The 17988-nt window shown below is 37.2% G+C and overlaps 1 protein-coding gene across 1 annotated transcript in view; it reads left to right on the forward strand.

Moving 5' to 3' along the window:
• Positions 1-1666: 1666 nt before the first annotated feature.
• The window catches only part of LOC141441791 (uncharacterized), a gene marked incomplete in the record, with an annotated part of 381840 nt that continues 365518 nt past the window's right edge, over positions 1667-17988 (forward strand). The window contains 1 exon segment of the mRNA XM_074106655.1: positions 1667-2152. Within this exon segment, the coding sequence (XP_073962756.1) occupies positions 2050-2152 (103 nt within the window).

The raw sequence follows: 17988 nt of genomic DNA on the forward strand, positions 1-17988 counted from the left end.
CGCGCGGTGCGGCCACATACATGCACATCCCTCGACGCTCGTTTCCAGCGATAAATCAGCAGCAGGGCTACTACAAAACTCGAAACTCGAAGTTCGTGTCGTACCGTCCCTCTCGCTCTCGTATTAAATAGTATAAGTGTCAGAGGGACCGCACCACACGAACTTCGAGTTTCGAGTTACCTGCAGGGCTAACTATGAAATGAAATTCGAAAATCGAAGTTCGTATCTTACCGTCCCTCTCACTCTCGTATTAAATAATATAAGTGTCGGCGGGAGGGTACGATACGAACTTTGATTTTTGAATTTCGTAGTAGCCCTACTGCAGGGCTACTACGAAACTTGAAACTCGATGTTTGTATCGTACCGTCCCTCTCGCTCTCGTATATAATAGTGTCAGAGGGACCGCACGACACGAAATTCGTGATTCGTAGTGGCCCTGCTGGTCACGTGACATAAAGCGATAAAGCCTTTGAGTATTTATTTATCTAGATAGTATAGTAGCCTAGCCCCCCTGAGTATAGTACGACACATTTTAATGTGGCAGAAAAAACACAAAAAAACGGAACTATAATATTTGTATTTTAAACTCTATTTGTTCTAAGATGATTCAAATGACACATGATGATTATGTAACTGTGAGGCGGATCAGAAGAAAAAAAAACATAGAAACCGCATTTCGGTGAACAAAAATGCCACCGGAATTACGGCACCGAAAATTACGACAACGAAGTATTTTGGCGATTACTGCTAAACTATATACATGAGTACTATTAGCTCTATTCTGTGAAATAAGAACAGTCAACTAATAAACAAAAATAGAAACATTGAATTAAAATATTGTATATCGCACAACGGGGATTCCCATAAAAATGCGAACATAGCGATATTATCGTTCACCATTAAGATATTAGCATTTTAGCAAGTATTTGCGCAGTGATATTGGTAGCTCGACGTGGGACGATCACAAAATGGTCAACCTATTTTTAAATAGAATGCTTAATTTTGATGTATATTTATTAGGAAAATGACTCCTAGACACAAAGTTATGCTCAATTGATTCAGCAAAACCGCGTGTAATAAATGAAAATCATGACGATTTAATAATAGTCAGGGAATCCAATTGGAATTTCAATTCAACTACGAATACCTACCGAACGGAAAAGTTCTTCATTCCTCGTTCACGGGAGCAAAACCGCTGGTAAAGGCCATTTATTTAATAAATAAAACTACTTTATAATATTGATAAGTAAGTAATCAAATGTTTTATTGATTATGAGGTAACTATTGTGGGAATAGTAATTAAACGCCAGATCGAACATAATTATATATAAATATCTGTCAGATTACTGTAGAAAATAATAATTTTAACGTTCAGTGACCCCTTATCATTATCAATTTGATTATCCTTATCAAAGTTATCACCCAGGCACATGTCAAAGTGTTTTCTCACATACCAATAGATGTCGTTGCTAGTTACAAAAACACTAATAAGTGTCGAAATGAAATAGATAGGCCCATGCCCCAAATGTTGCAAGAGAGTAGGTGTCTTCAATTTAGTGGGGTTATATCAAGTAATGCGGCTGCGCTAGAACAGCTGAGCGATGGCAGCGACGCGGCGTGATGCGGTTTAACTTCGTACTAAACAACAGTCGCATCATGTCTGGCCGCCGGTTCGGTGTTTGATGCTCGGCATTTAGAATAACCTCTAAAGCATTTTACTCTTAGTCCGTCCTCGCCAATTGAGGTTCCTTTTGGTTAATATTTTAACCTCAGTGACTTTATTTACTTGTTATTTTTAATAGTGTTAGAAGCAGTGGGTTACGGCATTATCGCAGTGTATACTGGATACGCACTTGCTGCTGATTCTTGTTGGGGCTTATCGATTTTCATTTTACAATGAACTTAATGTTTTTGTTTACTTTATATTAGTGTGTGACGTTCTTAATTTATGCAAAATGTGCTATATTCGCCGTTGAGTGTTGTGGTGTAAGATTGAGTCAAGTATGTGCGAAGGTGCGCGTGAGACTTCGTGTTTTGGATGACATAAACATGGAATTTGAGAACGACTTCAGTCTGAAAGAATGGGCGAAGGACAAGCCTTTGTCCATTCTGCAGCTGGACCCAGCTGACCGTGCCGTGCTCAGGATCGCAGGTAGGTATTTTAAAAAGTTAAATTAAAAAAAAAACCCGCCGAGTTTGTCATATGGTTCTAGTTTTTCGGGCTATTTTATTAATTTTCTCGACTAATCAGGTCATGTTATCGTGCAGTGATACCGTCGCGAGCAAAGATTAATGCTTGCAATGTAAACTTGATAAAATATTGTAATAAAAACCAAATGCGGTGTGGTATTTTTGTATCGCGCTTCGTTTGTTTTTTTCACGTTGTACGGCCTCGCGTAGTTTTCACTTTCGTCTTGTCGGAAATTAGTCTAGAATGAACATGCAAGTTGGACATGAGTAACTTTGTAGTTATTTACCGTTTTTGAATTAAAACTCAAGGTTGAATAACGCCGGTTAATTAACTTTGTAAGTACCTACAACACTATTTACTGCATGAAGCTATTGGACTTCCTGGAGTAATGGAGTTGATTGTCCCGGCTGCTTCCCTATATATAACTGAGTGGTATAGCTCTAGTGTAGTGAATGGGTAGCTAGGATGTGGTGCATTTTGTATGCATTGTCCCCACATTCAAGGCCAATCGATGTCCTCGGGAAACCCCGAGGTTATGCGCATAACTACCTACCCGGCTAGGCATTGCAGTGTAGCTATTGAAAATTGACGAATTGATAATTATTTCGCGTAACAAATCTATTTTCTGCAGATAAGAAGTTAGGGTAAGGCCAACGTACGTATATTTTTTGAGTTGTGAGTTGCATATTTTCTGTCGCGTAATTTCATTCGGTTTTATATTTAAGTTCAATTTGCGCCACACGGCGACGACGCAAAATGAGTTGTATGAAACCAAAACTACGTGACTCAAAAAATTACATTCGTACCTATGGCCTCACGCTAAGTTGCATTCAGGACCTATTTATTTTCAGCGCTTTATTTGCTGGTATTTTATGTGACATTATATCTATGATGCAGTCTCTATTCGTTTGAACCGAATAATCAGATGAAAAATCACAATCTGCCACGTCAAATCTTACATGGAAATAGTGAAACAAGCTGATAATTCCTAATCTTACGACAGAAATTTTCATCGAAATAGCATTTTCTGAGATTACCGAAATACTAAAAATAATTAAACATAGAAGTACCTACCTACGTAGAGATATAATAATTGCACGTTTAAAAGTATCAGACTACCTAGATACCTAATTACTACCCAATTAATAATTGCGATTGTCTGAAACTATTTTAAGCTTGTGTAACTGTATTAGTTAGTAACAGGGTAGATAGACAGTAATATATATGTTTTATTTAAAAAGACAGATTTTTAGCTAAAAGTCGTGATTATTCTCGTATAAATATAATGAATGCACTTAATAGACGCCAATTGCCGATTCGATACGAACTTATATCAATTACTCAATATATTGCAATACCTACCTACTTTTACACATGACCATGTTAATTGAAATAGGCATAAATTCCAACTTGACGTCATTAGTCATAAAACAAGTAAGATATTTCATGTATAATCCTACAAACACACATTTATTACTGATTTAAATTTTTTTGGAGGTTAGATGAATTGAATATCCTCGATTTCTAATAAAATAGTGTGGGCATTGTTGGTATTGGTATTATAATTATAATAAAAGTACCCATTATTAACTTATACGTTATACGTTGACGACATCATGATCGCGAAATAGATAATATTTGCATATTCACGAAACGTGGCACCCTTATACTTATAAGTTATAATAGGTATGTATAAAATTTCAAAATTGAAAAAGTTCTGACAAAAAGACGGATGTTTTTTTTAAATGTCCTGCTTTTTTTATATTTCAGCGACGACAGCACAATCCCGCCGGTTAAATGTGAACTTTATTTCCAGTAAAAGTCAGACTTATATCTTGAGTATCTTAACGCTGTGTCGCTGTATGCACCCGCCCGCCCATCGATCGATCTATGATGACATTGACGACCCTGTATTGTAGTTCTTAGTACTATGACGTCCGCCGATTTTCAAGTTTCTTTTATCTATATAATTGATAGAATTATAATTGGGCTTTTCCTTTCACAAGGCGAATCCAACACCGCCATTTAAGTTTTGGTAATTGCGCTTGGCAACCCTGCCTTACTATACTTAAATATTTTTTACATATTTTCACAACTGCTTTCACCGTTCCAATTCCATTCAAATGGAAACAATCAATTTTACCAAGGTTCACCGGTAACTAGGTGTCTCGTGCGGTAATTAAAAAATAATGGAAGCTAGAAACTAGGTAAGGCTGTAGGCAACAATAGTACACTCGAATGCCTATTACCTAAGTATGCCGGTCATTCATATGGAACGTAAGCTATCCACAACACAACAACAGAACTTTAGTTCTTACTTTGCTTTCGTAATTCAACTGCAGTCCTAACTTTTGAGGGACGATAATTTAATTTAATTCGAATATGGAACGGATTCAATACCTATCAGTGACGTTACTGGCCACATACCGGAAGACACAACGCGGGTAGCTTGCCCACAAAGTCCCGATGGACTGCAGCGGGGGGTTTCGTAGTAACGATACTCGAAACTCGAAGTTCGTGTCGTGCAGTCCCTCTCGCTCTCGTATTAAATAGTATAAGTGTCAGAGGGACCGCACGACACGAACGTCGAGTCGAGTTTCGTAGTAGCCCTGCAGGTGTCGCAGAAGCCCGAAGGATGCGGACGGCGCAAGATCAGTCACTGTGACGCTCTTTGGGGGACCTCTATGTCCAGCAGTCTTTCGGTTAGCGATAATGATGATGATAGATGTTAATTTACGTGTCCCATTCCCATGGCGACTGTGTCAAAATGCGAATCCCGACGCTTAAAGATGTTAAGAGTCCATTCAAAATCTGCTTTTCGGATTTTGTCATTTTTAAGAATAAAAAAATGTGATCATTGAATGCAAAGTGAATCTATCTAGATTATAAAAATAGACTCGTTCTTTGAACGTGGGCGGATTCGTTTAGCGGATATTCATATCCAAACTGACTGAATTCTTCTTAGCCAGCTAATCCATGATTTGTATGTTAATTCCAACCAAACTTTATCAATAAATTTGTCTTAGTCCACAGTTGGAACATCTCGAAAAACCCACTCATACCGAAAACTAGTTTCATAATTAAATGTGAGAAAACGTAACCTTAGAATAGAACACCGGTAGTAATTAATTATGTACTGATGAAAAACTTGTTTGCAAAATTAATGTTGCGTATATCATATGTTAATGCTATGTTATCAGAATTAATTAAATAAGCCCTACTATAGCCCTGTTTATTTCGAGATCGACATGGTAAAAATATAACTACTTAAAAACTGAATGACAGTTTATTACTTTTATTAGACGACCTATGTGACGGTATCTCCTATTCTTTTTTTCCAATTTACTCCTGAAAAGCGGTAATTTATGCCTTAAAAGCAATTGTAAGTCTGGCCACTAATGTGGTTGAATGAAACGTCGCGGTAAATATTACTCGTGTGTTTTAGCGTGATAAGTCCTGTTTGTGGTATTTTGACTGTAGTCTGGTGGTCTTTTGTTCGTTACCCTTTCCTCTCATGAACCCCATCACTACCCATCATTATCATCAAACGAAAGTCGCCCAATGTTGAACAAAGGTCCGTTTAAACGCCGGTATCTAATCTACCGGTTTCTTGTACCGGTTTGTCGTTGTTCCACCTAGCGGGAGGCCTGTTAACGCTCCGTCTTGTATCTTTAATCTTTAGTTTTACCCTAGGTTCAGAATCAATGAACTAATAAAAATAGACGAATTAAGTAACCAACTTAACAGCACAACGGCCACGTAACAATTACATTTAGTTACGAGATTGGCTTACAGCACTTGCCTAGCTTTTTGTTTTACGGCGTTTCGAAGTACCGAAATCACCACGCTCCGCTGGGCTGGGCACGCCGGTTCTAATTACAAGGTAATTTAACCCTTCAAAGATCTTCGACGCCTTTCACGTAGTTTACAAGTTCAAGTATCTGTGAGCTCAGTTTAGAATCCGCTATGACAAGGTGTGACTGAAAGCGCGACGTACTGATTATTGTGAAAAGCTATAGCTATTACATTCCTCCTTGATGATGATGATGAGGAGGAGGAAGAAGGAGGGATGAATTACATTTGAAACTAACCACGAGCATTAGGAAAGGAAAATATGTCAAGGAATCCAGCACAGACCTATGAAGAAATTTAATGGTGCATGTGAAGTTCTCTAGGCTCATTTGGGAACAACAGCCTAAGCCTTCTCATTCTGAGAGGAGGCCTGTGCCCAGTAGTGGGACATAATATAGGCTCGAAATTATTATGACGATGAATTGGTGATTTGTGACACCGCATTTGTCTTTTATCTAAAAATCAAAGTTGAATTACAACCACACTCCGAATATTGCTATGTGAACTTTATTTTTGCTTCCCACATCCCTCCAATATAGAGTGTATGAGGAGGGATAGACTGCAGACTGTAAAGGATTTGAAGTTTTATTACTTTCAACTCAATAATAACAATGGCTGTTGAAACCACAAGTCTCCTTTATGTTAATTTTTCTGGAAAATTAAACATATTCGTTACAAAAGATCACTTGGCGTAAATACGAAATAGAAACGAGATTAAAAAAAACCGATTGAATGAAAAGACCAGCGGCCATATTGTGCAATACGGCGCGATAACAATAACAATCGCTTTCACCATCTCTTTCTTCTGCCATTTTATACCGCATGTATGACAGGAAGATGTGATTACGATTACAACCAAGCGCATGATAGACATTAAGCCTAGAGCTTACTTACTTCATAACTATACAGCTTATCATCACTAATCAGCACCGGCAGTTACTATACTCACAGCTGTCATCATAAAGCACCCAATTTGGCCAACTAAAACTTTACGATCCGCAGAGGATGTCAGCTAATTTAAGGTTATTGACCGCAGGCACTACTGAATATGTTATAGAAGTGAGATCTGTTATATACCTGTGCTCTGGCACGTTGCCATTTACCTAGCTGAGATGCTTGAAAATTGGCTAAGCAGTCATGAAACGGCTATATTATGTTGGTTATAGCTTAACGCCGGCGTAGACATTATCTCAGATTTCTGTCTAAATATCCCCTCTATCCAACCCCAATCCGATCACCGGGTTTGCTAATATTTATATTTCCTGTTGGCCGTCGACTTCAGATAGAATATTCTGGTACCGTACACAGAGGTTTAGAAAAGGAAGCGATTGTTGAATTAATTCCTTCGACGAACCAGTTCCGTACGGGATAGTAGTTGATTATGGTTACAAGCAGTTTCTAGTGAAGTGATCTGTTTCCAAATAGCCGTTGCTCAGGTCCTTTTCTAACTGTCGTCATTGATTAAGTTTTTCTACTCATCCGTCGTGTAAAAACTAACAAGTCGGTCATGGTCTCTACCTTTACTAAGGGTTGTAAGAAAATACGTAATTTCTAGCCCAACTGTGAAACAATACACTTCTTCATTTTGCTAGCTCCAAGTGTAGGTGTTGGCAATAAATCCTACGTCTATATCAGATTAATCAAAGTTACAAAGGCTGTGGCCTGTGGTTCTAATTGCCGGTGAAACTAACCAACTAGGTCTGGTAAAGAACGTTTAAATTTACAATCAGTTTGAACTGGATGCATTCATTAAACTTTTAAATTGTGGTACTTAAATAAGATGTATAATGAAAGTCTGTGGGTCTCTCTTTAACTCTATATCATATCAAATGTTTCCTGTAAAAGGAGTCATGAATTTAATTTCATTATTTTAGTCACTACGTAGAGCAACACAGCAAACAAGAATCGTATCGCAATGTTGATATCCACCGTCACCTCACCACAATGATGAACTTTAACTGGAATCGCTATTTTCTACAAATTGAAGGATTTTGAAACATTATGATATTTTAATTATGGCTGTGTTCACGGGTTCGCTCACGGTGGATGCAGGCCGCTGCCAACCGCAGCGACTGGAGGTCTATGGGGGATGCCTATACTATATCCAACAGTGGACGTGGACGTCCTACGGCTGAGATGATGATGATGTGTTTAAGTTGTAAGGCGAATAATAATTTCGTTATCGACCGATAGATGGCGGTGTACGCCTTTTGCGTTAGCGTAACAGCCAGCATGTCGCCTTGAAACTCATAAAGGCCCATTAGGATTTTTTGTGTATAGAGAGAGATAAAGAGAATTAGTAACACTTTTGAAGTAGGTAACTGTCGGAAAGTACAAATAGTTCAACTTTCATTCAGAGGCCAGTTTGTTCAATCAATCTCGTACCTACAAGCTGCGTATGGTCTAAGGAAACATCGTTTTAATTTTTTTGTTTCTATAAAGAAAACTGGCGGTATACGTATTTTATGATTTCAGATCATTAAGTGTTAGATATGTACTTTATGTAGAATTATGTATGGTGCTAACACTAAACTCAGAGTCCGTAGCGTGGCCGTTGTCTTTGAATAAAATGTTTCATGTATTAAGCCTGCTTTATTTTACACGTTTTACCCATGTTCATTCTTATTCTGCTGCATTTTTACGAAAACACTAACCTATTTTCCTTTGTTTTTCAGATGCTAACCACCCCGCTCCCAAATCCCGCCAATTTGAAGAAACGAAACAGAATTTCAAACCAATTTTGTTTTATTCCTCTTTCCTTGTCAATCCACACATTAACTACCTGTGACCTTTAACACTAATTATAATCTATCACAATGAGCTAATGGGTTAGACGGTTATCATTGATAGTTTAACTGTAGTTTTCCCAGAACCCTTGTTGATAAATTTGATAACCATGTTTTTTTAAAGACCTATTTATGAAAACAGAATCATATCGACCTTTGTGAACTGTTTTTAATCCCAGTATAATTTGCGGAGCCATCGAAAACAAGATAATACTACAATTTATCCCGTGGGTCGTTGAACGCAGTGGCTTGGGTGAATTGTAGCTCTTTGTAATGGTTTACTTACATTAATCATCTGTAACTGGAACTTTACAAACACAGCTATTGTCCAACTTTAGCGCAAATAAGTGTGAGATGAGACAGTTGTTCTTCGCCCTTCACTTGCGCTGCAGCTCAAAATAAAACTCAACAAAGTGCTTTGAAAAAGCATCCGGTGGTATGCATAAGGTTAGAACAAGGAGGGCTTTGTTTAATGATTAATCATCAGAATTAAAATGAGGTTCGTGTATTTGTAATGTTTCCTGAGTAATTGTTTTATTCCACCTGCCATATCTGACGCGATTTAGGTTTAACATCTGCTCAATTTATGGCCGTCTGCATGCCGGCATACAGCAGTTTGTCAGGTACTAATGCTTCTTAGTAATTACGACAAAATTGTAAACAAATACTTTAATTAAAGGCTAGGTAATAATAAGTATATTTTGACTTGCATGCACTATCTATGTAGAGTCCTTTGCATTTGTATTAATCAAAGTAATGCGAATAGTTAAGCGATTTAAAAGACATGACAAAATATTGTGACAGTGTGGCGCGCGATACAAACTATCCTTTGTAACTTCGGAAGCTTCGGTATTATTGAGGATATTGTGAGTTCCTCTCTTCTTAAGACATCTTTCTTTGACTCGTATCATAAGAGGCATTCGCATAATTTGTCATGGATGCCTTGAACAATCTTGTATTTAAATCTATACTAAAAAAAACCTGTCTAATTATGAGTTTCTTTAAAGACTACTGAAGATTTTAATGATAGCCATTGTAATGTAACACAATAGTACGTAGTAGCTAGCAAAAGACAATTTTACACGCGTCATCGTAAGACCACTGAAACGTCTGAGTCAGTAATAAACAAAGACGAAACGCAGGTCGCGGGTTCAAGGTCGACACGGACGCCATCTTTCTCATATTGTTCGTACCTGCCTCCAGTTTAATACACTTAGTTGAACGATGCTAAAACTATTTATGGAATACCGTAGAGTAGACCCTACGCTACGATTCTACCGTGGATAATTTTAATACCCCAGGCACTTGGACTTAATAGTTTTTAATCATTTACAGACAGGTTGACATATCAACGATAAACTTTAATAATATCGAAGTGTACTTTAAATCAGTCTATCTCATGAAACGTTTTCAAATTGCTTTGCGTCGTGGAAATCCGAATCGGGATGGTGGGAGTTCTTTGAAATTGTATTTGGTTTGATATTGCATGCTTGCGACGCATAAAATCGGTTAAAAAGTCTGCTGGCATTCTTCGAGCCATGCGCAATCGACCACCGACAAAGAAATTCAAGATTATGTCGTCATTATTCAATGTACAGTTTTAGGGCCAGTACAGACAGCATTCCAACTGCAACGTAACTGCCAAATGCCGACTGCCCATTTATGTCATTGCAGTTCCATTGCAGTCCGCACAACTGCACTCAGTGTTGCCAACTCCTAGAAACTCAAGTCGCTAAACTCAAAATTAAAAGTCGTTAAAATTAATTCCACCAGGAGCGAGCGAACGCAGGACTTTGTCTGGAAGAGACCAAAAGGCCACTGGTGGTCTGAAAGGTTGGGATAAGAAAAAAAAACAACAAATTAGAATATTTCCGAATTCACTGAAATTGTTTTTTTTAAATAGCTAAAGTTAGAGCATAAACAAATAGAGCTTTAATTAAATAAAGTTTGAATTTGGTGCGCAAGCGCGTTTGTCGCTTTTCATGCACTGTATATTTGTATAATTCTCATCGTCGTCGAGTTGACAAAAAATTTCGCCAGTTAAGTCGCTTAACCATTTTTGTCGTCAAAACTTTTTTTTGGTCGCTAAGACTTGGCAAAAGTCGTTAGTTCTAGGACAAAGTAGCTAAATTGGCAACACTGGCTGCGATTGAATGTATGCAATGCAGTCAGTCAGCAGTTGCGGTTATCGTTGCAGTTCGGATGCAGTCATCTGTTCTGGCCCTTTGCTGGAAAACTACACGAATTGCGTATTCTAAAGAGGTTTAGGTTTTCGTAAATTATCTCCTCGTTTAATTATTTAGATACTACCGGAAAATTCTTGTCATTATACTTTTTCGACGGCCTTCACTACTAGCTTTGTACCCGAATGTAAATTAAATGACGTCACTAGGGTTGCCAACTATACTGTTAAAAACAGTATTATACTGTTTTTCACTACATTATACTTTTTACTGTTGAACTAAAATAAAGTATGTAAAATACTGTTTTCAGCATCAACATTGCCTAACAGCCAGTACAGCATAGTCACAATAGTGGTGGTTAAGAACGAATCCGCCAATTTTAATTTAATACTCTTACTCTTACTTACCTCCATAATTATTTTAATTTTAGTTTTGATTCTGACGAGGTCTGTGAGGCTTATAAAAATGAAACTAAATTGATAAATTGTGCAAGAAGCACCCAAAAATGTATCTTTAAATCATGAAAAGTAGAAAATACTGTTAATTTTTCTAAAATACTGTTAATTTCCCTTCTCAGACGTAAATATACTTTATTTCTTGTAAAAAAGTAGGCAACCCTAGACGTCACGGTTTAAATAGGCAAAGGTGTGTTCTTTATTCTGCTTTGTATAGGTAATTTTTGTATCGTCCATTTGAGGCCTTACTTTGTGTACTAAGTACATTAACATGCACATAATAAATAGCCCTGATTAGTAAACTAGAGCATCTAGATACTTGACTTATCTTTTCGTTGCTTCTAGTTAAAATGACGCAACTGCAATGGTAAACTGTGATAGTTATCATAAGTTTTAATAAGTCACGACCAACTTTAATGAGACTAAATTGGTTAATGATGTTTAATTTCTATTGTGTTACTCGACCAACAACGTTGACTGTACGTCAACGTTGGCTAGGAATTCTATGCAAAAGACAAAAGTTAAATGATCAAGGTCCATGGAGGGGGGGGGGCAGCCGGGTTTTCAGCCGGCGAGAGCCCAGCACTATCTGGGCCCCTCCCTTTCACAGTCGTCCAAAATAGATTTTTCACATAACAAAATTTAAGACTAAAAATAAGTTTTTGCTAAAAATATTTTTTTTGTTTTTATTTGAAAGCAGGTTTTCTAGCGATGCTTATTAGACATGTTTTATCAAAATCGGTTTGGCCGTTTTTGAGATATTGAACTTTGAAGTGACAAAGTCAGGGCTTTTCCAACTTTTTTATTTGAAAGCAGGTTTTCTAGCGATGCTTATTAGACATGTTTTATCAAAATCGGTTTGGCCGTTTTTGAGATATTGAACTTTGAAGTGACAAAGTTTTCCAATTTTTTGTTGGTTAGGTTATTGCTGACTGTACTTTTTGTTGACTGTACTTGTATTGTCACCCAAACTACATTTGCATACCAAATTTCAAGTCAATCCAACTACTGGAACTTGGTCGAATTTAACTTGCAAGATTTGATTACAGACAGACACACAACGGGACAGGTGGAACTAAATAAAAGCTTGTAACAAGTAAGCAAAAGCAAGGACAGAATTGGACTTTAAACCAAAAAAATATTAATTGAAAAATCACCGACACCGAGTATAATTTACCCACTTCTGATTAAGAAAATTCTACGGCTATGAATTTAGCAGCACACAGTTACCAAAGTATTCTCTCTACAACAAGTACCTACGATCTACATACTAGTATTAAATTACATTACACACAAGATACTGTGTAAGTATAGTACGGTTCAGTGCCCTAAGACGATGCGTTACTTTCTCTGATGCACTAGAGTTTTATTAAAGCATTGTGCGAGTCAGTTTATGGTAATACATAAATAATTCTCTATGTGCAATTGGCTAAGTAAAGTTTTTTGCACTTTATGCGTATGAAAGTAGTGCACTACTCTTTATTATGAATGCGAGACGTAGTGATATTTTACTTTGCGTATATGCAGTATCTGCAGTTAAATCTGAATTGAAATGTATAATTTTATTGATCCCTTTATTTACTCAGCAATAGCAATGATTAAAATTGATTCCATTGACTCTGCGCTCGTCTGATGTTGGAAAAAATGAATTTCATGCACCTTAATTAAAAATAGATAATACATAGTAAACAAGGTTAATTATATTGACCTTGGATTTTATTAATTAATAATTATACCTATAAACTTAAGTTTGTTTATGGTTCGCGCATATTCATAAGCAGTATTTTAGTATTGTCTCTTTATAGCTGTCGAGTCATTTAACAAGTTAATGGTCAAGGAAAACTATAATCGTAAAGTACCTAAGGCCTGATTATAGTTATTATATTAATAATAGGGACACTTGACACCAAGTAACAGCTAAGATTGAATTTTGTTTAAACTGTTGGTCTACTTAGCAAAATGGTGTTTTCCTAGTACAGAATTTTAGAAAAGAAAGTAGTTTTGACTTTTGCTTTACTAGTTTTACGCTTGACTTTACCATATTTTGCTTATCTGTTAAGTAGTCAATGTTTTCATTCCGAACAGTTTCGAACACATTATGTTTAGTCTACTTTATTATAATGTCAAATTAGATTTAATAAAAAAGAAGAAATTAATTAAATAACTAAAACGATAACTAGTTCCGAAATGGCACCCGTGGCATTGTGCCCAGAGGAATGCTGATTCTTTGAGAGACATAGCTCTCAGCCCTTTGGTCTCCAGCTGTGTCAACCAGGCGCTTTTGCAAATCTTAAGCGTAACACACACAGAGAGCGTGCGCGGGTCGGGTCGTGTCTGACGCGTGAGCCGCGCGGTTCGTTGTATTCACACAGAGAGCGGGCTCGGGCCCGTAGCGGCTATCAATGTTGCCAATTTATTGACTTTTAAATCTTAACGACCAAAAAAAAAAAGGTACAAAAATGGTTTATTTGGCGACTTTTGGAGTCAACTCGACACAGAATCATACACTGCCAACTGCCAAGTGATATATGTGGAAAACGACAAACAAGCTTGCGCACTAAATTCTTTTTTTTTTTTACTTAATTAGTTACAATTGTTACAATCCCACTAATATTATAAATGCGAAAGTTTGTAAGTCTGTTTGTTACTTCATCACGTCTAAACCGTTGAACCGATTTAGATGAAATTCGGTATACAGATAGATTGAATCCCGATGAAGGACATAGGATTGTATCCCGGAAAATTGTATAGTTCCCCCGGGATAGCGATAAACGAATTCTACGCGGACGTAGTCGCGTGTAAAGATATGAATTAAATGGGATTTTTTTAGGGGCGTTCTAGTTTTAGGGGTATTTGTGGGGATTTTTGCTTTGTTATATTTGTTTTCAAAGGCACTCAGAGGGCTATGGAGAGAGCTTGAGGTTTCTCTGCGGGATAGAATCAGAAATGATGATATCCGCAGTAGAAATAAGGTTACCGACATAGCCCGAAGAATTGCAAAACTGCAGTGGCAGTGGGCGGGGCACATTGCTCGCAGGACTGATGGCCGATGAGTTCAGAACGTTCTCGAATGGCGTTCGCGGACCGGGAGACGAGCTTTCGGTAGGCCTCCAACAAGATGAAGCGACGACCTGGCTAAGATCGCAGGATCGCGGTGGATTCGGAAAGCACAAGTCCGGTCTGAGTGGAGAGCCTTGGGGGAGGCCTATATCCAGCAGTGAACGTCTTTCGGATGATATGATGATGATGATATTTGTTTTGTTTTTCTTATATTTCAAATTATTTCTTGAATAATAAAATAAAAGTGTAAAATATTAGGCCTGGGGTAGCCCGACATTATGCGACAAAAAATAACAACGGCAGTAAGTAATTACTTCCTACCTGATTTGAGAGGTTAATTTATTATTTTTAAGATTATTGAACGTCGAACCTCTTCAATTATCTAAGGTTGAACCAATATTCTTCTACCTTAGCAGATTTATGTGATAGATCTACGAGTTAAATTAGTTTTAAATTCATGAGTTTCATGACCTATAAAGCTGGGCGTCTTAGAGGCTGGCGCCATACTTACTTTGACGGGTAACGGGCATTCACTGAACTGAGGCAAACTAGCATTTTCTTTGATAGTTTGGCGTACGAGTTTCAGAAGTTTTTTTAACTTGTTTTTTCTGGCGTTAGTTTAAGGTGTTTTAAAATTAATCGAGTACAATTTCAGTACTTAGCCTTAATGGTTGGATAAGCTTAACTGAACATTTCAGTAAACTCCGTAAAGATTTTTCAACCCCCCACGCTAAAAGAGGGGTGTTATATGTTTGACGCCAATGTCTGTATGTCTCTGCGGCATCGTAGCTCTCATGTGGATATGGACTAATTTGGGTGTGTTTTTTTTTACTTGAAAGCAAGTTTCCTTACGGTGGTTCTTAGCTATGTTTCATTAAAATCGATTTTGAAGTTTTTGAGATATTGTATTTTGTAATGACAATGTCGGGGGTTTATAAACTTTTCTAATTTGGTTCGGTTATCATCTAATTTTTTGATTGAAGATGTCACGCCTTGTAAAGAAATTGTCAACCGCAATTAAAATATTCTGAAAGTAATTCACAGGTCGTTGCTTAAATAAAAAAGGGACACAAATAAAAAATAAAATATATTTTTTTTCTGTCGGAATAATTGCATTTTAAATGCTATTTAACGTGCAATTGTTACAATATTTTTTTATTTGTGGCCCTTTTGTATTTAAGCAGCGAGGTGTTTCAGTCAAACTTAATTGATTAATTTTACGACGGAGATGGTGGGATGACCTGCGGGTCTATTGCGTAACCTTTGCGTTACGTTTCTGACTCTGGCGATCGCAATTAAATGACAGTTTTTGTATGCGAAAACTGTCATTTCATTGTGATCGCGAGGAGCGTCAGAATCAGAAACGTTAGCAATACGGCCTCTGGACGCGTTTTCCAGCGACTGGTCAGACATAAGCGCAGAAATCCAGAGGTCAGGCCTTTGCCTAGCATTAGGACATTGCAACAGGCTGATAAAAAAAATACACAGAAAACTTATTATCAAAGTAAAGACGAAGAAACCAAAGTTCATAAAACATTTTTAGGGTTGCTTTTTACTAACATGCGGTTAGAAAATAGCCTAATTTTTAAAAGATAGCCTAGAAACGTGAAATTCTTTAACGCAAATATAATAGTTTCAACGTCAACTCATTCGTGACCACAATGCGAACTAGAGCACTTTCTACACCTTCGCTCAGAATTGTAAACAAGATTAAATTAAATGGATACTTGGAGAATAGCAAACTTATTATGATTTACCAGTAATTAGTTTGTATCATGATATTATGTGCTGTATTGTCACTTTCTTGAATAGTTATGAGGTTTCAACTTTCAACATCCAATCTAGTTATAGTCACGAAACGATTATAATTTTAACTATCAAGATGCAACTCGTTTTTATATAACCTAGTTTGTAATTTTTACAGAATGCAATGTCAACCCAGAACCGTGACCGCGCATTGGTCAGTTTGCCCGTGACGGTCAATGCCCCGTCGATTACGACCAGCAGGGCTACTACGAAACTCGAAGTTCGTATCGTACCGTCCCTCTCGGTCTCGTATTAAATAGTATAAGTCTTAGGGGCTGTTTCACCATCTATTGATTAGTGTTAACTGGCAGTTAGGTGTGATGCCGTCTCTATTTGTTTTGTTCGAATGGACGGAGACGGCATCACATTTAACCGTCGGTTAACGCTAATCAATGTATGGAAACAGCCCCTTAGTGTCAGAAGGACCGCACTACCGCACGACACGAACTTCGAGTTTTGAGTTTCGTAGTAGCCCTGCAGTATTGGTGGATTACGCGCATGCGCTAACCGCGGGAACACGCGGTTTGAATTCAAATTTCAAATGTGACAGTTGATAGCGGAACTAGACAAATATGGCGGACTTTCTTGATGGCCAGTGACAATATGAATGAATGATCGCTAGAGATAGTAAATTAAAATGAGTCATAGACTAGACAATGCGTACGTTTGGCGCCATGTCTTTCAACCAGAGTACGTTAGATTTACGTTTTCTATTTTTATTCTTGTTCCGGTCGCTGCGTTACACTTAATTTTGTTTTAAGTAATAAATGAGTTGTTGAAATATTTATTAACATCCTTTCAAATAGTCGGAGTTTACTATTAGTGCCATTTTCGAAGAAAATTCAATGCTGTCTAGTAGGTAGGTAGGTAGGTACATCACGAAACACAATATGTCCAAGAATTGAAAAATTAGCTATCAAAACATCTCGATAGGTCTGGTTGACATTTCAATGAACAAGCTGACAAGATTAATTGACTTAAAGATAAATAGGGAAGCAAAACCTTGGCATTTGATTGCTGCTATTAAACGACACTTATTGTCATATTAAGCAAAGCGTAATAAAAATTTAATATCATTTCGCATTCTAAGAACTAATGGATTATTCATTCATGCATTACCCAATCGTGCACTGGCAACACTGGACTGAGATTTTAAATAGATAATTACCGTGAGACTGAACTGTAACTGTTGAATGGCTGATTGTTGATTTTTGTATCTGTCTGTTTATTCCATGTATTTACGTTAATGAAATTAATTAATGCAATAATTGTGGACTTTGAGAGATCCATGACAGTATGAAAGTTAAAAATATCGCTAGATGGCATCACTACCGAGGTTCATTTTTTATGTATCGATCTGCTATATCCGGAACTGGGTCTTAAAATGAAGAGACTACTTATCTCAAACTTTAAAGGAGGTCCATATCATATATCGAAGTAAACATATGCGACAAAGATTACAGAGAGAGACAAGATACTGTAAGGGTTTTATCCGATATTCTGACTACCAACATCTAGTGATGAATAAGTGCAAGATGTATTTTGCATTAGGTAGTCAGTAGCACCAGCATTAATATATGCCATAGCGGAACGTGCGAAATTATTTGACACACCCTAATAGCCCTAGAAATAGAATCGTATCAGATTTTTATACA

The sequence above is a fragment of the Choristoneura fumiferana genome, chromosome 24, assembly GCF_025370935.1.
Source record: "Choristoneura fumiferana chromosome 24, NRCan_CFum_1, whole genome shotgun sequence".
Lineage (NCBI taxonomy): Eukaryota > Metazoa > Arthropoda > Insecta > Lepidoptera > Tortricidae > Choristoneura > Choristoneura fumiferana.